Genomic DNA, 22,589 nt, shown 5'->3' on the forward strand with positions numbered 1-22,589 from the left:
TACTAGTACATCATTCCCTCGCAGCTCCTGAGCGAAGCGTACGAGTCCCAGATATACTGCCCATAACTCGCGGCAATTGATATGCCAATGCAACTGGGGTGCTGTCCACACCCCCGAAGCCGTGAGCTCGTCGTACGTGGCTCCCCAGCCCGTGTCGGAGGCATCTGTGTGCACAACAGCATGCCGGGAGACCTGTCTCATGGACACGCCGGCCCTGAGAAACGCGGGGTCTGACCACGGGGGGAATGTTAGGCGACACGCAGGTGTAATGGTTACACGATGGATGCCAGCGCGCCACGCTCTCCTCGGGACTCGATCGTGAAGCCAACGCTGAAGCGGTCTCATATGGAGCAGCCCGAGCGGTGTCACGGCCGCAGCTGCTGCCATACGCCCCAGGAGTCTCTGAAATTGTTTCAGAGGGACCGCATTCTTCCCTCGGAATGAACCGAGGCAAGTCAGAATTGATTGGACGCGCTCTTCTGTTAAACGCGCCGATAAATCGATCGAGTCCAGTTCCATCCCGAGAAAAGAGATCCTCTGCGTGGGGCAGAGTTTGCTCTTTTCCCAGTTGACCCGAAGACCCAAACGGGCGAGATGTTGAAGTGTTAGATCTCTGTGTTCGCACAGCGTCCGCCGAGAATGCGCTATTATAAGCCAATCGTCGAGGTAAGCCAGAATGCGAACACCGCTCTCTCTGAGGGGCTTTAACGCCGCCTCTACCACTTTCGTGAACACACGGGGAGAGAGAGACAGCCCGAACGGTAGTACTTTGTATTGGTATGCCCGCCCCTCGAACGCAAACCGGAGAAACGGTCGGTGACGAGGGAGAATGGACACATGAAAGTACGCGTCTTTCAGGTCTATCGCTGCAAACCAATCTTGGGGGCGTATTGCACTGAAAATTTGTTTCGGTGTAATCATCCTGAAAGACCTCTTCTGAAGAGATTTGTTCAGGACACGCAAGTCCAAAATCGGTCGTAACCCGCCGCCTTTCTTGGGTACTATGAAATACGGGCTGTAGAAACCCGATCTCATCTCGGTAAGAGGGATCGGCTCGATCGCGTCCTTCGCCAGCAGGACTTCGACCTCTGCACGCAGTACATGTGCAACGGACGCTTTCACCGTGGTGAAACGTATGCCCGCAAATTTGGGAGTGTGCTGATTGAATTGAATTTCGTAACCGAGGCGGATCGTGCGTAAAACCCAACGAGACGGACTGGGAAGCTGAAGCCAAGCCCCCAGGGACCGTACGAGAGGAATTAACGGCACTACCGGTGTACCCGCGGCTGGGCAGCGAGGCGGGACAGGCGGGACTGCCGGTGCGTCTGCCGTGACAGCATAAGCATCTACAGTATGTGTGTGTGTGACACTGACCTGAGCCCGCTGAGGTAAACGGTCGTCCGGTCTCCTCAGCTGAAGACGCAGACTCCGAAGGGGTTGCTGGTGGTCCGGTCTCCGAAGGGGAGAGCTCGAACTCCTCAGAACACCCACTGGCGACAGAGGAGAGGGAGGAAGAGCATCTGACTGCCCGCTCACATCTCTCTCGATCCTCTGGAGACCTGGAGAAGGAATAGGAATGCACTCTTTTTGTGGTTTTGTGGGTGCCGGCTGAGAAGCCGGCGGAACAGAAACAAAACGAAACAAAAGATTTTCCACCCGGCCCTCTACCGGTGGAAGGAGCGGTGCCGTCACCGTCTCCCGTAGAGTGATCCCATCCAACTCCAGGTCGCCCGTCTCAGGGCCGCTTCGATTTCCGTTTGCCACGGGAAGCGGGTGGTGCGGGCGGGGCGGGCTGCCGACGGCTGTTCCCTCTCCGTGGTCTAGAAGACGTTCTAGCGGGGGGGGCGGAGGCAGCCGCCGGAGGGCGCCCTCGGCGAGGAGCAGACGGGGCCGCCGGCGCTGGGGGGCGAGATGCAGGTCGCTTGCGCCGGGGCATGATCTGAGCGATCGCTTCCGTCTGCTTCTGGGTGGCGGAGAACTGCTGGGCAAACGACTCCACCGACTCGCCGAACAGGCCTGCCTGGGATACGGGCGCATCCAAGAACTTGTTCTTTTCTGCATCCGTCATGTCGGCCAGACGGAGCCACAGATGGCGTTCCTGGACCACCATCGTGGACATCGCACGACCGATCGCCTGTGCCGTGACCTTCGTAGCACGGAGGGCCAGATCCGTAGCGGCCCGGAGCTCCGAAAGCACAGGCGAGTCGTGTCCTCCCTCGTGCAGATCTCTCAAGGCCTTGGCCTGGTGGACCTGCAGCAACGCCATAGCGTGCAGGGCTGAAGCCGCCTCTCCACATGCATGATAGGCAGCCCCCGTTAAACCGGAAGACTGTCTGCAAGCACGGGAGGGGAGGGCTGGGCGATCCTTCCAGGTGGAAGCGGTGGCCGGACACAATTGCATCACAACCGCACGCTCCACGGGGGGGATTCCCGTATAGCCCTTAGCGGCTCCATCGGTGAGGGAGGTGAGGGGGGAGGGCTGAAACGGCCGTAAACGGGTAGAATACGGCGACCTCCAGGTCCTGGTCAGCTCCTCGTGCACCTCGGGGAAGAAAGGTACCGGCGGAGAGGGTTGTGAAACCCGGGCAGCTCCAAAGAACCAATCATCCAGGCGGGACGGTTCGGGCTGTGGGGGGTGAACCCACTCCAACCCGACGGTCTCCGCCGCTCGAGAGAGCACGGCCACCATCTCTGGATCGAAATCCGGCGTCACGACCCGTCCGGAAGGGGGGAGGACATCCAGATCCTCAGAGGTAGAGGGCCCACCCTCGGATGCTGCGGTCTCCGTGGACCCGGAGGGAGGCACGACAGATCCAACAGACATCGTAGAACACGACTCTGAAGTTTCCATCGGCGCATCAACCGGCTGTGGATGAGGAGGCTGAGAGGCAGAGGACGAATCCCCTGCCCGGTTCAGCACAGTGATGCGGAGATCATCCTTCGAGAGCTTCACAGCCGCACCGTGGCGGCGATCAGAGCTCGTCGGACGTGGGTTGCGTTTTTCCCGGAGGAAAGACAACCGTCTCCGCAAATCCACAAGGGACATGTTCTCGCAGTGAGAACACTTACCCCCAGCGAACGCTGCCTCAGCGTGCTCGATGCCCAAGCACGAAAGACAACGCTCGTGACCGTCCTTCGGACCCATATACTTCCCGCATCCAAGATCGCACGGACGAAAAGCCATCCTGAAAAGGACGCTAATCTCCGGATATACGAGAGAGTGGCTGCCTTTAACAAGGCACAAAGCTCTCTCGTATCACTCTTTTAGGGAAATTCACTCAGATGCTCAGTTGATGATGCGCACAGGGAAGGCAACGCACACACTAAACTCAAAACAAAAAAGATGCAGAGCCTGTGGAATACTGCGAAGCGTCCGCTGTGGTACTGCCAGTCCAACCAACTTCCGCAATCGATCCCAACAGAGTGAAGTAGCTTCTCAGTAGCAGATACTGCCGGCTTTCGAAGCGATAAAAAGCTGATTTCCCTATTTGCACGTGCGCCTTATATACGCACCTGGCGGGGCGGCGCCAGCATTATGCAAATATCTCAATGCCAAGTTCATTGGCGTTTTAGTAGTATTCGAAGCAGATTGGTCTCTCTAAGCGAGCTCCCAATTCGTCGGTCACGACGTGACGTCGTAGTGACCGACTGAAACGGAACCATGGTTTTTTGGTCAATTTATTACTATGAGCAAAACCATGGTTTTACTACACTAACCATGGTTTTACTACAGTAACCATGGTTTTTTGGTCTTAACTGTAGTAAAACCATGGTTAATTTTCGTAAGGGTGATTAAAAATTGTTCTGTTGGGCGTGCTAAATACGTAGTTTTTTACATTGTGTTGTGTGCACACAAGCTAACTGGCTAACTCAGCCTCAAGCTAAGTGGCTAACTCACGTTTATAACCATGCTAATCTGCTGTCGGCCTGCTATTGTCTACAAATGTGTTGATAAATATAGAATATTTGGCGTTTTTTTATTACTTGGGAGTCACGATGAAAGATAAATCAAGAAGTTGGTTTACAAACTGCTGTGCTTTATCAGTAGGCTACTCTGTGTCTGTTCAGCTAATGCATATAACATTATTGTTTAGGTGTTTACTTCCAAGCTGTGGGCCTGGTTTGCTAACTCCCTTTACACAGTAGACACAGAATAATGTGCAACTGTGACCAATCAGAGTAGAGTAGCGTCACGCAAAGAGAGATTTATCTTTAAAATGATTCATTTGAGAGTCGTTGGGTCAATACCCTGCTGAAAAAAACAGCATCAAACTAGCATGGACCAGCATGAAAATGATGCTGGTCTATGCTGGTTTGATGCTGGTTTAGCTGGTGGTCACCAGCATACCAGCACCAAAACACAAAATATACTGGTCTTGCTGGTATGACCAGCATGGGATGCTGGTTCTTATGCTGCTTTGGTGCTGGTTTAGCTGTTGCAAATGCTGGTTTTGTGCTGGTTTAGCTGATGCTAATGCTGGTGCTGATGCTGGTTTAGCTGGTGTTCACTAGCAAACCAGCACTAAAACACAACATATGCTGGTCTTGCTGGTATGCTGTTTTTTTCAGCAGGGTAAGTAAAATTCAAATGCATATTTATTAAAAATAAAAGTGTTTTTGACCTTTCCCAAAAGCAAATATGAACCTTTCAAATTGCTAAATATGTGCTCTTTAAGGTTTGCAGTGTGAATGTAGCCTTAGTGAACTTCCCTTCCAATTAGCTGTTAACCAGTGTGTCTGGATCATTAAGTTTGTTAACTGCATCTAAGAACAGCTTCAGTCTGAGCAACAGGATTAACTAAATGAAAAAGATCTGACTCAAAAGAAATAATTGTTTATAAATTCTTCAGAGTGCCATGCATTGCAAAGATTTTAGAGAATTATGACTTCAACTTTGTCTCAAAGTTATTGTATGGAAATGTCTTTAGAAGTGTCTGAATAAAGCAAACAGGTCACATGTATTAATTTAAGGATCCTTTCATGGTGTTCCAAAATCGTGCAGTTTTGGACCGACATGAAGGTTGGTAACCATTGATTTTAATTGATGGATGAACTATCCCTTTACTTTTAATGACGGATGGATGATTCAGTTGGCACATGATCCAGGGTTAAAGAAGTGGTTTCCTACTTTTGTCCGACATACAGCTGATTCAGAAAATGAGGCTGACATGAGGAAGCCAAACTTTCGATTGAAGCGCTTTTAAGTGTCACATCTGATCTTACAGCCGAAGCAAACACACTTTAGTTGCCTCACAGAATGCAATGTTGAATGGTGTGTTCAGTGCTTTCAAGACAGAGATACAGTGCCAAAAGTGAACTATGCTATGCTGGACAAATGTTTTGATTAAATTTGATGTGACAGATGGCCGTGCTTTTATGCCAACAAAACTGATCTTGTAAACTCACCATTGAGGGTTCCAATTTTAGATTAAAGTCCTGTGTTGCTCTCTTGTGGAGATCTTTTCGAAAATCTGCATACTCCGAGCTGTCTGGCTCCCGGTATGTTACAATAAACACAGACTACAGAGACAAAAAATAAGAGAAAAACAGCTAAGATTCATTTAAAAAAACAAAGTGATCTGGCCTGTAGGCAATTTTTTGTTGTTTGGCAGGTGCATACATTTATTTTTCACTTGCAGCACAGTAGTATCATACACGTCAAAATTAAATGTGGATCAAAAAAGTTAATCAAAGTTGTCCTAAGACAAGAACGAGTATTTGGGTATTCGTATTAAGACAAGTTTTATGAAAAGCTTTGATCCCCTTCAAATGTTGACTAGCATACTAGTGTACAGTAAAAAGGTCTATTGATAAGTTTATTTCTACCTAATATAAACCTTTCAAATCTTTTGTATTTTGTATGTAGTGATATTGAATTGTAAAAACGGTTATTCCAGATCTGGCATTTAAAGCGTATCTTTTGGTTACCTTTAAAGCCATATTTAAAATGAATTTTATTATCGTTGTTAATAACCCCAGTACAGTCATGAAAACCTAAAGAATCCCATGTTAACATATACACCACCTAAAGGATTATTAGGAACACCTTACTAATACTGTGTTTGTCCCCCTATCGCCTTCAGAACTGCCTTAATTCTACATGGCATTGATTCAACAAGGTGCTGAAAGCACTCTTTTTAAAAATGTTGGCCCATATTAATAGGATAGCATCTTGCAGTTGATGGAGATTTGTGGGATGCACATCCAGGGCACGAAGCTCCCGTTCCACCACATCCCAAAGATGCTCTATTGGGTTGAGATCTGGAGACTGTGGGGGCCATTTTAGTACAGTGAACACAATGTCATGTTCAAGAAACCAATTTGGTATGATTCGAGCTTTGTGACATGGTGCGTTATCCTGCTGGAAGTAGCCATCAGAGGATGGGTACATGGTGGTCATAAAGGGATGGACATGGTCAGAAACAATGCTCAGGTAGGCAGTGGCATTTAAACGTTGCCTAATTGGCACTAAGGGGCCTACAGTGTGCAAAGAAAACATCCCCCACACCATAACACCACCACCACCAGCCTGGACAGTGGTAACAAGGCATGATGGATCCATGTTCTCATTCTGTTTACGCCAAATTCTGACTCTACCATCTGAATGTCTCAACAGAAATCGAGACTCATCAGACCAGGAAACATTTTTCCAGTCTTCAACTGTCCAAATTTATTGAGCTTGAGCAAATTGTAGCCTCTTTTTCCTATTTGTAGTGAAGATGAATGGTACCCGGTGGGGTCTTCTGCTGTTGTAGCCCATCCGCCTCAAGGTTGTGCGTGTTGTGGCTTCACAAATGCTTTGCTGCATACCTCGGTTGTAACAAGTGGTTGTTTCAGTCAAAGTTGCTCTTTTATCAGCTTGAGTCAGTTGGCCCATTCTCCTCTGACCTCTAGCATCAACAAGGCATTTTCGCCCACAGGACTGCCACATACTGGATGTTTTTCCCTTTTAACATCATTCTTTGTAAACCCTAGAAATGGTTGTGCGTGAAAATCCCAGTAACTGAGCAGATTGTGAAATACTCAGAGCGGCGGTCTGGCACCAACAACCATGCCACGCTTAAAATCCCATTCTGACATTTAGTTTGGAGTTCAGGAGATTCTCTTGACCAGGACCACACCCCTAGATGCATTGAAGTCCCATGTGATTGGTTGATTAGATAATTGCATTAATGAGAAATTGAACAGGTGTTCCTAATAATCCTTTAGGTGAGTGTATGTAGTATTTGAATTATATATGTAGGCAAATTCAATGATCCTTTAGTAAAAAAGTTGCTTTTTTCACTCTGATCATTTAAAGTGTTTGTTTACTTTAATGTTAATTTATTGACATTAAACCCGTCGACTGTGCAACATCACTCACTCAAAGCCTTAAGACTTTTTAAAGCAAGAAAATGCTCCATAGAAAATGTCTAAATGTTCTATCCAAGAACCCGTTGCAACATTAGGATGTTATGTAATGCATATTTAACTGCCAAAAGGAAAAGCTCCAAGGTAATGCTTAAAAGGCCTTCTCTTAACATTAAAGTAATTTGATTTAATGATCTGTCAATACAAATATTTTTAACGAGTGAATTTAAACATGAAATGACTGGGTACTTTTGTTTCCCCAAAGAAATTAAGGTGGTTTACAAAAGTTTTTAATGGCTTATACAAATAATGTTAACTACACAGTTGACGTTACCTATTGACATCCATAGTATATTATTTGTGTGTATCCTACCATCCTAAGTCAACGAGTACCTTCAATTGTGTGCTTACCGTCATCATATCTTCTTTGAGGGCGACTAAATGATGACAGAATTTAAAGTTTTGGGTGAACTATCCCTTTAAGCATCAAGAATACAGATTTACACATTCTTTTTCACTACAGTGTACTTTTTTAAAGGGTACCACCTCAATGACAGCTTCTCTGCTTTTATTTTTTAGAGTGTTCTGAGCAGTTTGACAGTAAACTTTTGGAAATGTTAAATAAAAAAGTAACTAAGGTATCCACTGAAAACAAAAATAAATCTTAGTTACTTCAAAAAGGTAATCTTATTACATAAAGCTGTTTTTATATTAATTAAAAAGCAAATGAATCCTGTTCTGCCCTGTTTCTTAAGGCCAGCTGCAATAAACCGTCTTAAAAGAAATGACTACAAAAATGCTAATTTGAATAAATGGTAGCCTAATGGACGTTTCTAAATCAGTGCAACCAGGAAGGCTTTTAGCCAAATGAATATTAGTTTTAGCTTAATATGAATACTAGTATTAGTTTAATGAATAAAAGCTGTCAAAACAAGCTTGCTAGAACCCTCAAATAAAATTCAGCATGTAGACGTACATTCACATAAACCACAATAGTGAAAAACAACATAATGCAGCAGACAATTCAAACTGTTTAAAAGTAAATTCTGAACTGATCCCTCAACAGCAACAAATTCCAATAGAAACCATCTGCTGATGTTGGTGATTTAAAGATGAAGTATTTATGGGTAATAAAACTGATACCTGAAATAACTTTATGGGGTCATTCCACTGCATCTCTGAGCTCTGCCAGGGCACCAGAACACCACTTAGACTCTCAGCAAACACGTCAAGGTAAAAAATGGCGTAGTCCTCTGGATTGTTTATCTCGTCCTCAAAGAGCTTCATTATATGGAGGAACGTTTGTAGTGGGCCGCATATATACACGACTGCAAAACAACAACAAGAGATACATGGAAACTGTGACAGAAAGCACCATAGGTTTATTGAACATCCAGATAGACACTAACACTGTAAAAAATTTGCTGTAATTATGCAGCTGGTTGCCAGTAACTTACTGTAGAAGATCAAGACTGAAAATGTTTTATGTTCATTTAACTTTAAACAAACTGTTGCCAGTAAATAACATAAATGTAAAATCTACAGTAAGTTACTGACAGCTAGTTGCCAGCAATACCCAATAATACTGTAATTTCTACAGCATTTTTTTACAGTGTAGATTTTTTATGAGATTTTGGCACAATTGGGTTAATATTGAAATGTTTTATTGGTAATTCTATTATAACCAGGGATTAGACAGTTACAGAGTTGACATTTTCTCTGAAACTCTTGTAGAGATGCGTACATTTACTGAGGTGCTTTCTCATGAGGACTGCAAAAGTCTCTACACCGTCAGAAAAATGGACCCTAGGTGTCACTGGGGGAGTACTCTTTCAAAAAGTACACTGTTGCACCTACAGAGTTCATATTAGTACCTCAAAGAAACATACTTATACCAAATGTAATGTATACATATACCTGTACATATTAGGAACCCTTTATTTAAAGGGATAGTTCCCCCAAAAATGAAAATTTTGTCATAATTTTCTCCGCCTCAAGTTGTTTTAAACCTGTATTAATGTCTTTGTTCTGATGAACATGAAGGAAGATATTTTGAGGAATGTTTGTAACCAAACCGTTCATTAGCCCTATTCACTTCCATAGTATTGTTTTTCCTGTATGAAAGTAAAAAAGGGCTCATGATCAGTTTGGTTACAAACATTCCTCAAAATATCTTCCTTTTAATTTTTGGGTGAATCATCCCTTTAAAGGGTACTGCCACAGTGACAGCTTGGGTGACAGCACCATTTTTTCTGACAGTTTATCTGCTCTCCATTTATCATTATTAAGAAACAATCAATGAAGTTGAGAAATCTCATTTGTGATGCGAACACTTATCGGCAAGCCTCGGGATTTGAGGAATCATTCATAAAACATGCCAAACAGGTTGGCGTGTTTCATTCTCTTTTAAAGATCGGATGGGGACCCCATAGATACCATAGATACCTTCACCTTGGGCCCCCAATTTGCTAAATCCTCAACTGTGGGTAACATACTTATGCCGCAATAGTTAGCCTGTCTGGAACCAAGCTGATTTAAACCACATCTCTGTGTGACACTTGCATTACATGTGAATGGCCCCTACGCTAATAGGATTTTGTTTCTCTCTCCCTGTCTCGTCCTCGACCCCGAGGACAATGAGACAAACGGACCCAGTTCCTGTAAATGTGAAAGTCGGCACACTTTGGATCTACTGGCCATCCTTCAACGTGATACCCACCTGATGCCTGTCCAACAACCACTGGCAGAACCCGCTTAATCTCCTTTTTAGTTTACACACACATATTTTCCTCCTAGGACTTTTCCGCTGGCTAAAAAGTTCTACTTGGGGGCAGGGCTCTGAACCGGTTCAAGGAACGAAAACGAAAACCGGAAACGAACGAAATTTTAACAGGAACAAAAACGAAAACGAAATCAATTTTAATTGTTCTGAACAGAAACGTTTATTTAAAATTACCATTAACCGGTTAATAACGTTATTTTATCGTTTTCTTTAATATTTAAGACAAAGCTACCCATCAAATGTTCAGAGGTATGTTTAAGTTAAAACTTGCTTGGAAATATGAAGATGCAAACTGTAACTCAAAAAAGCCAGGGGACTTATACCACTGTCAATTACTTTTTAGATGGGTCGCCACCAAGAAATTCCTTTTCGTTATTATTTTTCTTACGACAAGCTGTCTGTCTGCAATATTAAAGGATGTGGGGGAGAAGTACAGTAGCCGGGATTCACTGAAGTAACTTACAGAGGCATATTTAACGTAAACATCCAGCAGAGTATGCTGCGGTTTCAACCAGTAAAAGACCGGCATAAAACGGGTCGTTTTTTTCAGCTGTTTATACTTAAAATTAATGCAGGTATTTCTTTTGTGGTTTTAACAATTAATGAAATGTTGAAGTTTAGTTATATCATGTTATGTTATTATTTTTGTGTGAAAATTAGTCTGTATGCATGCATTTGTTAAAGTATAGCCTGAATTAAAATAACGTTATTAACCGGTATTTTTTCTAGGTAAACCGTTTTCGGAACGTAAATGTTCAATGAGAAACGCAAAAACGGAAACGTTAAAATATCGATTCTGCTCGGAGTGAAACGATTGCTAATTTTTTTCGTTTTTAAGCCCTGCTTGGGGGTTTTATTAACCCGGGGAGTCAGCAGTCATTGGCTTTACTTAGCACCCTCTTCTATACGTTATATTATTAATACGCTCGCTTATAATGTTGATTCATAGCCGCAGCAAATTTAGCTGCTTATGCTATCTGTATTATGTTGTGCTATCTGTCGATTTTTCTGTGCTTTTCCCTGCTTCTATTAATGTAAAGCTGCTTTGAAACAATTACCAATTGTGAAAAGCCCTATATAAATAAAATTGAATTGAATAAACACAGCACAAATGGTGCAGGACAAGTTTCATGTTGAAATATAATACTTGGGGTTTAGTACTTATATAATAGTAGTGATGCGTGCCTTAGCAAACACCACTAATAATAACTGCTAGATGTTCACATGATTTGTGGGCTGTACCTGACTCGGATTGAGGCACAGTATACTGCTCTCTTCCTCTCTGCATAGCACCGTATTGATGCACGTGCCAAAGCATCTGTGTCTGTGTGTGTGTTTTCCCTGGGGTCTACTCTATGGGCATTATTTCCATTTGCAGTGTCTCTCAGCATTGCTGCCCGCCAGATCAGGGGCCCGGGCTTGCAGTCAGCAGACATTTCTTTAAGTGTTAGACCAAGCCTCTCAGGCTCCTCCAGCCTGCAGACAAACTTAAGCCAAGCCGTCCTGCCGTCTCCTGGACAAACTCCAAAGAAAATATACAAGAAGGCAAGGAAAATGTTCGTGGTGTTATATAATTTTTTAAGGGTCTGCCTGAGTCTGGCTTATACAAAGTCCATGAAAACTGCCTGAGAACATTTTGTTACACAAGAGTCCACAGTGCACGCCGATGCGCCGAAATAGACTCGCAGTTTGCGTGATTTGTTGTGCGACTGCGCTCAGCTGTTCTTTTGCTGCCAAATTAATAGTTCATTTTGCGAGCAACGTACGTTTTTTTTTTCGAAACTGTTGCAACTGGTGGCGAATAACCTTTTCATAAACTATCATTTTAAAAATCACTTACCGGTAAGTATTAAATTTTGGTGGTGCAGAGCACCATTTGTGCTACAGATGAATACGACCACCTACAGCAGAACACTCTATGAACAGCATAGCGACTAACATTTTAAAGACCTAAGCAACCACACAGCATGCACCGAAATGAAAATTCTTGGATGAAACCGAAAACAGAAAGAGTTGAAACCAAGACCGAAAACCGAAACACCAAAATAAATTATGCCAATTATTAGTACCATGGCTATTACTGTGTACTTTACTAGGGATGTGACGGATCACAAAAGTCAGAGTTCAGATCACACAGTTTTTGAGGAACGGATCTGATTATTTTTCGGATGAGCAAAAAAGGGGTGGGAAAAATCTTATAACAAATAAAGAAATTACAAATATTTATAAAAAAAGAACAAAGTTGCACATTATAAGGTCTGAAATTAGCATTAGGTACAGAAATCAAATTAAATGAATCATAACACTGTCTTTATTATTTTTTAGAGCTACAGAAGTGATTTTCTATTTGTCTTGGGTTGTTTGATTAACATTAATGACACAGACTTAAGTTGGTTAATTGAAGTCACTGTCTCTTTTAGAGCAAATAAGCACAGACTGGTTTCTGTAATCTATACATACATTTAAGATATAAACAAATGCTTTTATTAGAAAAAGAATACTGTGGAGATCATTTTGTTTGTATGTGCCCTGTCAAGAATAGAAAGATTTTATGTTTGCTTGCTTTTTGAAACGCGTCTCTCCATGTATGCACTACTGAGTGCCCTTAAACACGCACACACACGGAGGACGAATTCCAAACGGTGCAGCATAAACAGTTACTCCACATAAAAACATTACGTTGTTTTTCATTGCTCTATTCGCCAAATGTATGTTAATGGACTACAGACATAATAGCGCAACTCAATCTAAAGTTTACAGATCAAGAGTTCTGATTTTTGAAGGGCATAGTAATGATCACATCTGACTGAAGCTGGACCGGCATGTGCGTCTGTGTGTACAAAAAGCTGCTCACTTTAGTGCCCTTTTGTGATTAAATTGTTTAAAATTACTTGAATGTTAACATTTGCAAGCCTTTGAAACCCATGCAAATGATAAACTTTCCCTACTTAAATTTGCGTATTAATCCACGAATTGCATACGAGTCGATCTGTACTGATTCACGACCTCAGGAGCTAGGGAACAAAATAGAGACACAGGGATAGCCTACTGAAATATGTCCACACCGCAGACATGCTCCAGACAAGCATGTGCAGGGGTGCGTTTCCCGAACAACGACGCAACTCGCTGCTGAACCAACATAGTACGATGCATAGTTGGAGAAACTAACTACCTTTTCACTACTGTTTCCCAAAAGCATAGTAACTTTGTCGCACATTCGTTGTTTGAACCATCTTGGTTTAACAACATAGTTGATGATGTCACGTGGGAGGTGAAGTACTAATTAATCTGTGCAAATAGATTTAATGTCAGATTATTGCTGTAAATAACATATATTGCATCGGAAGACATTGCATTTGTTATCGTGATTTAGTTATCTGTTGTTTATTTTCAAGATATTTAATTTAATTCATTTAGTTCCCTCTTACATCACTCTTCCAAGGGATTCCCCAGGGTCTTAAAGCTCATAGTTTACCAACCTAAAGACGTAAAATAAATTTTTTATACATTTAGAATAATGGATATACATTGTACTACATGTTTTTTGCTTATTTTGTTCAAAAGCATGATCGAGGTAAGTCTACATATGATAATAACAAGGAACGATGCTTCTAACGACAGGTGAAAAGCTGTCGTTCAAACCACACAAGTTTGCGATGCAACTTGCGAATGTTGGTTTGAACTGTGGTTTTGGGAAACACAAATCGTTGAACTTTGTTAGTAAAGACGAAACTTACAACAGTAGTTGGCTAACGATGCTTTCGGGAAACGCACTCCAGGTCACGGTTTCTATTTGTCTCATCACAACATTTCGGCCGTATTGATTCGGTGATAAAAGTCTTTCGGCTGAAAAACGGAAATGCTCTTTTGGGGCATTTTTGGTTGAAAATTTTCAGTGGCCGAATACTCGTTGTATCCCTAAGCAACACCCTACCAACCATTGGGGTTGTGAGTTTTACATGGGCAAGTAGCACCCACCAGACAACCTAAAAATCTACACTGTAAAAAAGGGTAGAAATTGGGTACCAGACTATTGATAAGCTTCAGGACAAATGATACTGTTAACAATACTTGCATTGTTTTTTCTTTGTATACTTTGGTGTTACAGTGCTCCTGACCTAGGTGTTTAAAAATAGCCTCTGGTAATGCATCTGTAAAGTTTCAGCTCAAAATACATCACAGATCTTTTATTATATTATGTTGAAGAAAGCTTCTGTTCCCCTCCCCGTATCTAAAGTAGGGGGTAGAATGCTAACACATGTGCTTTGGACTACATCAAAACATGTGTCTCTGGCAAAAGGTTGAACTACTAGCTCATAAGGTGGAGTCTGTGAGCGGTTACGGTTGGGGTGTAATCAATGTGACATCACATTGATAGGGAATCCCCAACAGCCTGTTTTGTATGACTGTTGAAATTTAAAGGAGATTACACAAAGAAAAATATATGGATTTGTATAATAACAGGATGTTTCTGCACAACAACACTGGCGACTCATTTTCAGCTAGAAACAAATTTAAAAGTGCATTTTTTAGGTTGGGGGGGCTTCAATTTAGCGAATTAGAAGCTGATGCTTATCATTTTGCTTTCCTGAATGATATCCAAAATCCTCCCAACCACGGCTAAGATGAATTATGTCAGATTTCACACACACAAATTATAGAGAGTAGTATCAATAACAGTATCGACAAGAACTAGACTTGATAAGTGATCCCTATTTATAAATAACCCAGCATTTTTTTATGTAGCTTATCGTCGCTGCCCGATGAAACTCTGTATATCAAAAGCAGTTAAATGTAGCGTTGTCATACTTGGTACGGCATCTTTACATGTAACCATATTCTTGCCAGTGTAATGATATAATCCACATTTGACCAAAATTGAGTTTAAATGGACATACGTGCATATTTTACAGTAACTGTGGTCGATACGCGTTCTTCCGATCATTAATTAGAATGCCCAAGTCGCATTTCATATTGACAGATGAATACGCTCAGTTTATTAAATAGCCTATGTCTTAGTTAAATACGCTTACTTTATTTAATATTAATTATAAGTGTATTAAATGTCTCTTGCAAGCTATGAAGGGACAATGAATCAATACACTGACATGGTAATACTAGACAGCAGGGGCGTCAGTTTGTGTTGAAAAGTGGTGGGGACAAAAGATCAGATAAAAAACATTATTGCAGGACGGGGAAAATATTGAATAACGGCGCATCAAACATGGGCATAGCGTTGGCCAGTCAACAACAAGAAAATACTCAGCAGCATAAAACCCTCAACAATGTCGACTGCACACATGTAACAGTCCCTGCAACACCAGCTTAACCGAACAGTGCCAAAGCACCATACCGTAGAAAACAGCAGCGCGTTTAGTCAATGATTGCAATGAATTTCATTACATATGTACAAGAAAACACACCATAAGCACAACGCAACATATGTGACCCTGGACCACAAAACCATCTTAAGCATCGCTTGATTTTTCAGAACATTTTAACCAAACGCCTTCAAAAAGCGGTGGGATGTCCCCAGCGTAAATAGCACTATGCTAGACAGATACTTTGTTTGCACAGTCCTACCGTAATTTAGTCACTCCTAGACGTACGTCTGGCATCAGGGGGAAACGTTTACCTCGATGAAGGAAAGATATTGTCTCACAGGCTATGTTTATTCAGCTATATCCAATGCTGAGCTTCTATGAAACTTTATGAGACCGGCGAGACGCTTCACAGGCGGGAGATACGTGGTGTGATTGACAGCTTTGACACCAAATGGATATACGTGAAAATCAGATGACATGATTTCACAACTTTTCATTGGCCATTTAGGTATGTGACGCATACTGTATACGGAAATGAACCTGGACATTCAATCCGTCGAAAAATCTCAAAATCTGCAAAATGGACATACGTGGTTTAAAAAGTGAAAACATTTAGCTGTAATAAACACTATTATTAATTAAAATGTTTTCTTGCTTTTTTTCCACATGTATTGTAAAAAGCAAAAGGAAAAAGATGTAGAGTTATTGTGCACATCTGGGCAGCTTGAGTTTGCAAGATTTTTTAATTAAGTTCATCATTTCCTCACCCTTGACTGTGTGTCTATCCAACAAATGAGTGAACAGACCGGTGAACAAGTAAAAAGTATTTTTGAAATGAAGAGCAGGGCTATGATGACAAACCTTAAGGGCTGATCATTATCTCATTGATGTTTGGAATTTGAGTTCACAGACGGAACAAGCCCAAACAACAACAACTAAAGACATTAATGAATCTGACCTCAGGGTCAGAGGAACAGAACTCATGCACAAAATAGTAAGAAACATCCTGAATTTTGAGACAACGCTGGATAATTAATATCTGAACCCTAACCCTACTGAATTATAACACCACTTTTTTGGCATGTATGTATAAGATTTTAAATATATATAAACAAGATAAAGCAACACTAAGAACACAAGACTATTGATAACACTGTGCGATTTTACCAATTGCAGACAATACAAGAAGCAAAGACTAATTAAAAGTAGTCATTTATAGTAGTTAAAAGGTAATATTAGCCGTAATAACAGTAGTGATAGTATTTTAATAAAAGTAGTTAATAAGTAAATTTGCAGTTGCCAGGTAACACATAGCTTTATTTATAAAGAATGTGAACATCGCAGGTGTAACATTTATCCAATCAGAATAGTTTCATTTAAAACTATTTGTTTTAAATTATTTTAAAATACACTAATGCCCTGTGTCCACAAAAGCCTTTGAACTTGTCTCGAAATGCCAGGCTAATACCGACTGTTGACACTTGGCAGCGTTTCTTTAGAGCGCTTTGCTATGATTCTTCTATTTTGTTTATGATCATTGTATGATGCACCGGTTAGCTGGTGTGGTATTTGTTCGTTATAAATTTGAATTCAAATAGCGCGCCTCAAGAAGCTTTACGGCACATTGCTTTACGGCAATTATATCAATAGCTCATTGGCTCTTTGTTTGCACTTGACATATTTGCGTCATTTCCGTTGGTGTATGTTTGAAATTTAAAAGAATGCGCCGTGACAGAGGGAAGCCAGATCTACTTTCTTTTGGATTAATAACTTTAAAGCAACACTAAAGAGTTTTTGCTTTTTGCTCCCCCTACAGATTGGAAGTGGAAATGTCCATTACCACTGTCATAAATAATTTAGCCTACTGCAGCAAAGCTGGCTCTGATTCGATTGTAGAGCTGCCGTAAGGCAAGTTTTTGTAGTTTTCACTCGAACTACAGGACCGCGACCCGACGGTTGGAAACTTCTTTAGTGCGGTTTTGGCCGATAGAGGGCTGCAAAGCGAATGTGAAAGTGTCGTTCACCTTGTTTTGAGTGGATGAACGACTGAAACTTTTTTGGAAACGTTATTTTAAGGTAAAAAAAAACTCTTTAGTGTTGCTTTAATACTTCTTTTTACTTTACTTCATATACCCCAGAGAGGACCTTGGCCGCAGCACATCGTCATTGTAACTACTTTTGGTACTGATTTTAATATTCGCAACAAATAAGTTGTTGTGATTACACTTGTCTGTCTGTTATGCTTTTTGTAACAGTAACGTGAAATGATTTTAATAAACTGTTTGCATAAAACTGTAGTGACTTAAAATATCTTTTGAATGCTATATTGTTACTATTGTTACTAAAATGTTCCTAAAAATATCTGTCCGTTATGTTGCATAATATAAAAAAACATCACGTATTAAACATTTTGTATAAAAAGGGTTTGGGTAAGGTTTGGGGTAGGGTTAAGGTGGTAACATATCGCTAAAATGGTTAAAGGGAAATTATACAGCAATTTTTATGGAATGAAAGATAGGTAAATATTTTACGTTTTTTTTAGCTATAAAAGCGTAATAATGCTACGTTTAAATTATGTAAATACGTCTACATTGTACGTTTTAGCATCTATTTAAACGTACAAAAAATATGTTTTTTTGTTTTTAAAAGTTACGTGTAAATACTAATTATTAAAGGTAGGGTTTCACATTTTGAAAAATGCTAACGGTTGCCACCTAGCAATGAAATCACGATCCCACCCTCCAGTCAAATCGCCATCCAAAGTCACGCCTCTTTCAAAACACATGAACACGCACAGATCAGACGGTCACATCTCATGTCTCATTCACCAGTGAGAAAAGTTTGCAGTACAAAGTGAATAACATTTCCAAAATAACCAACATAACCAACTGGTTTACATCAGAATTAATTTAAGCACACTTTCGGTTGTGTAGACGTAGTAACTATTTCGTTACGCTAATCCGTAAACGAACACAAATTTCATAAGCAACACAATTTTTCATCAAAGTAGAATATCTGAATCCATCTCAATACAAACATATCGAGTAACTACCTTGGCAAAATAAACAGTGCAATGACCCTTTCAGACCCTTTGCCTCCTGCAGCTGTTTGCATCTCGTGGTAAAGCAGTAAAGTTACCAATGTTCATTTGGGTTTTTGCTCTTTGCTGATCCAGGCAGTTTTTGCTGTTGTTGTTATAAAAGATGCCTTTCGTTTTGTGCCTCCTGTGTAGGTTGTCAATTCAGCAGAAAAGTTTGCTATTCTAACTGTTTACAGACAGGAGGTGAGTGCACGTGAACGTGCCGATAACGTATGGTGTCTGAGTGGACTCGCTGCACGGTGGGCATTCAAATTATGCTTACGTATGAGGGACAAAAAAGGAAACGTCTGTTCGGATCGAAATCTATGATTGGTTGAACATTTTTTGATCCTACGCCTTTCACAGATGACATAAATTTCTACAAATACATTTAAACAACTTAACACAGTGATTGCTATCAGGATGTGAGGAGACTTTTAACCAGCATAATTAAAAATGTTTCAGGATCAAATCTGTTACCCTACCTTTAACAGTGAGACCAGGCTGGATTTTTAAACTTAACTGTAACACTACAATAAGGCTGTATTTGTTAAAATTAGTAAAAGCATTGAATCTTTGTTAACGCTCGTGCCCATATTATGAAAAACTCACTTTTTCTGGGTTTTGGGGTGTTATTTTGTGTCTCTGATGCTTCCACACGCATACAAACTTGGAAAAAAATCCATCCATGCTGTTTTGAGTGAGATACAGGTTTCTGAATGTCCTCTGCCTTGAGTCTCAGATTGCGCGCGTTCAAACTCAGCTCTGAAGTAACGTAACTAGCCGTTTCGTCACATTCCGTTTGAATTTTCCCGCCCACCACCCCACTCGCAGGTCTCCACCCACCAGGGAGCTAGAGAGAGCACAGAGCAGTCACTCACTTCGCTGATACCTCTATGCTGTTATCATGTCTCACGGAAATAACAGCGCTATTTGAATATTATGGATTATACTTATATTATATTTAAACCTAAAATGTGATCTCATATACAATGTGTTACGACGCAAATTGTACTCAGATTGTAGGCGATAAGACGTTCATGCGAAATCTGATGTAAACAACAGACTATGTATCTATATTTCATGGATTATACGCATTTGTGGACAAAAATGGTCATTGGATTTTATTGGACTTTCATGGATTATTCACACATCTGAAACAGACTTGATTCGATTCGCGATCTTTATATCAACACAAAAGGTAAGAAGTCACGTTATATTTTGCATGTTGTCATCTTCAGTCACAAACTACATTTATGATGCTAGAGCATCTGTATCTCAAAACAGAGATCATACATTGATGCTAATGCCGTAAATTATACATTTTAAATGTACATGTTATTGTTTGTAGACAGTAGCTATATATATATTTTTTGCAGGCTAGATAGTTTGCAGCGTGGTTTCGAAATTTAAAAAAAATTAAACGGCTTTATTTTATAATTCTACATGAACTAAGTAATAGTGCTTTGCCAAACTAACCGAGACCGGGCCTTACCGATCCGGCTTTGAACTAAGTTATAGTGCTTTGCCAAACTAAAAGTGTTTTGCCAAACTAACCAAGACCAGGCCTTACCGATCCGGCTTTTCTGACGAGGCCAACGTACCCCCGAGTCTCTTATAACTTTACGGTCTGGACCTCCCGCTAGCTTCTAGCAATTAGCATGCGGTCCAAAAGCAGTATACATCCCCCGCCGGGTCTAAATTTCTGTCATTTGCGAAAATAATGCGTTTGAAAATGTTTTATAACGGGAATATGTTAGTATTGTCCAGGGAAAACGAGTGTATTGTTGAGACTGCTACATCACAATTTACTCTGGAATCATTGTGTGCCATGAGTTTCTTCTCCTGGAGTGTACTTATTAGTGATACTTTTCTGCTTGATCTGTCTGTTGGCAACATAAACCGTTAATAATAATAATAATATATAAAAATAATAACACAGTATGGTCTGTACTGCTCACGATACCACTGAGCATGCGCACGGGCACATGACGTTAGTAGTGGGGTGTGATCAAAGGAGCAGCAGCTCATAAATATGTAATGACAGCTCAAAACGGCACAATCTGAAATGCACTGAAACAGAGGCTACTAGAGATGGGTAACAATCTTTTCCTACAAGCTATTTCGAGCAAACAACTTTTGAAACATGCTTTATGGAACTCATACACCTATATAACATCAGTCATAATATGGGCACTTTAACGCTAGTTCAGTGGTTCTCAAACTGGGGGCCTCAAGATGGTGCCAGGGGGGCCCCAGTTTTATGAAATTTATAAAAATACATTCATTTATCATTAATTCTGTGTAATTAAACCTAAAAAATAAGGCTACTAACCAACAGCACTACTTTGTATAACTTGATATGTTTTGTTTAATTAAAATGTTACATTCTAGGACAGTTTTTTTGTCATACATTTTCTTTGGGGGGGCCATGAAGGAATGCACCGTACACAAAGTGGGGCCGCATGCGGAAAAATTTTGAGATCCACTGCGCTAGTTAATACCAATACAATTTGAACATAAATTCCATGTACACGGCTATTTCTGAAACATAAACACATGCATTACCTGCTGTGCCAAAGCTGACATTAAGCAAGGGTTCTTTAAATGCAGCATGTTTGAAATGCTTATTTAAAATTAGATGATAGTAAACCTAGCTCAAAGGGTTGTACATGCTGCTTTACTCGCATACTAAATGAACCTTACAAGCGAATAGCTGATCAGGAACTGCGAGCGGACAATCAAGCTCCAACAGTAAAACGACAACTGCAAGCAATTAGCCATAAAAGTGCTCGAAATGTTCTCACATTATAATAGGGTAGTTAAATGTCAGAACAATCTAGACATATTGAACGGCTCCCAAAGACTATAAATGATAAGGTAAATATTATCGGATAAATGTCATGTGGCGATTCTATCACTTGTTTCAGTGACGTATTTATTGAGTAAACATACTGTAGGACGGCAGATTGTGGCACTTTATGAACCAAGTTAAACTGAGTAAGTTTCTGATAAGAACATAAATCTGATGGCAGGCAAATAACAGCACAAAATAATTGTTTAAACCTTATTCTTTATGGGAGAATAAATATTATTTTTCGAAAAATGGCAAATGACAATTAAAGTATTTAAAAAGCGAAAAGCAACATGGGGCTTTCCTACGCATTTTGTGTTCAAAGGAGAGACTGGGAGAGATATGGATGCATGTTGCCATGGCAGTATGAACATAGCAACGAAAGCCATCGATCTGAAACTCATTAGGACTTTGGCATGACTACCTTACCAGACACAGAAATACTAGACTTCTGATGAAGTTATAACTTGTGCATAAAACCACTGAACATTTTTGTTTTATGAGCACGACAAAGTTTACACAACTACACAATGTTATTTATGTTCCCAAAATATGATGAGATATAAATCAGGGGATCACGGAAATACATGCATTTATTAGACCCACATCTGATAATTTTTCGAAAACGATGGATCCCTGACAAATCTGACAGAATCGATCATTAAACATAACAAAATCAGGAACAGGACAACCATCTACCCAATTAATGCTATCAGATTGTATTCAATAGGCTGCATCCTGGCTGCCAGTTGCAGCTGTTTTCAGCCTCTTATGAGACAAAATCTTCTATTGATTTTTTTCTCTGTTTCACTAAAACCAAAAGAGCTGAACACGGACGGGCACTGCAGAGATAATAAACTTATTAGGTAAAAAAAAATGTGGCGTATGTTTTTTAGTGTTTGTGTCTTAAAATTTTCCCTTCTTCAACAGTTAATTTGTTTTTACAAACAAAAAAATATAAAGACTAAATAGCTTACAGGCATCTCAGAGAAAGCCTTTTTTGTTAGATACATGTTAAAAGTTCACCCATAATTTAAAAATATTTCATAATTTACTCACCTTTATGTTGTTACATACAAACCTGTATACATTTATTTGTTTTGATGAACATAAAGAAAGATATTTTGAGGAATGTTTGTAACCAAATCAATAATGAGCCCCATTCACTACCATAATATTCTGTTCCCTACTATGGAAGTG

General features: G+C 40.6%; 1 protein-coding gene across 1 annotated transcript in view; it reads right to left on the reverse strand.

The window, feature by feature from the left end:
- The window catches only part of npr2 (natriuretic peptide receptor 2), a 79,995-nt gene that overhangs the window by 54,538 nt on the left and 2,868 nt on the right, over positions 1-22,589 (reverse strand). The window contains 2 exon segments of the mRNA XM_073861019.1: positions 5,407-5,520; positions 8,494-8,678. Of these exon segments, the coding sequence (XP_073717120.1) occupies positions 5,407-5,520; positions 8,494-8,678 (299 nt within the window).

The sequence above is a fragment of the Misgurnus anguillicaudatus genome, chromosome 22 (genome assembly GCF_027580225.2).
Source record: "Misgurnus anguillicaudatus chromosome 22, ASM2758022v2, whole genome shotgun sequence".
NCBI lineage: Eukaryota > Metazoa > Chordata > Actinopteri > Cypriniformes > Cobitidae > Misgurnus > Misgurnus anguillicaudatus.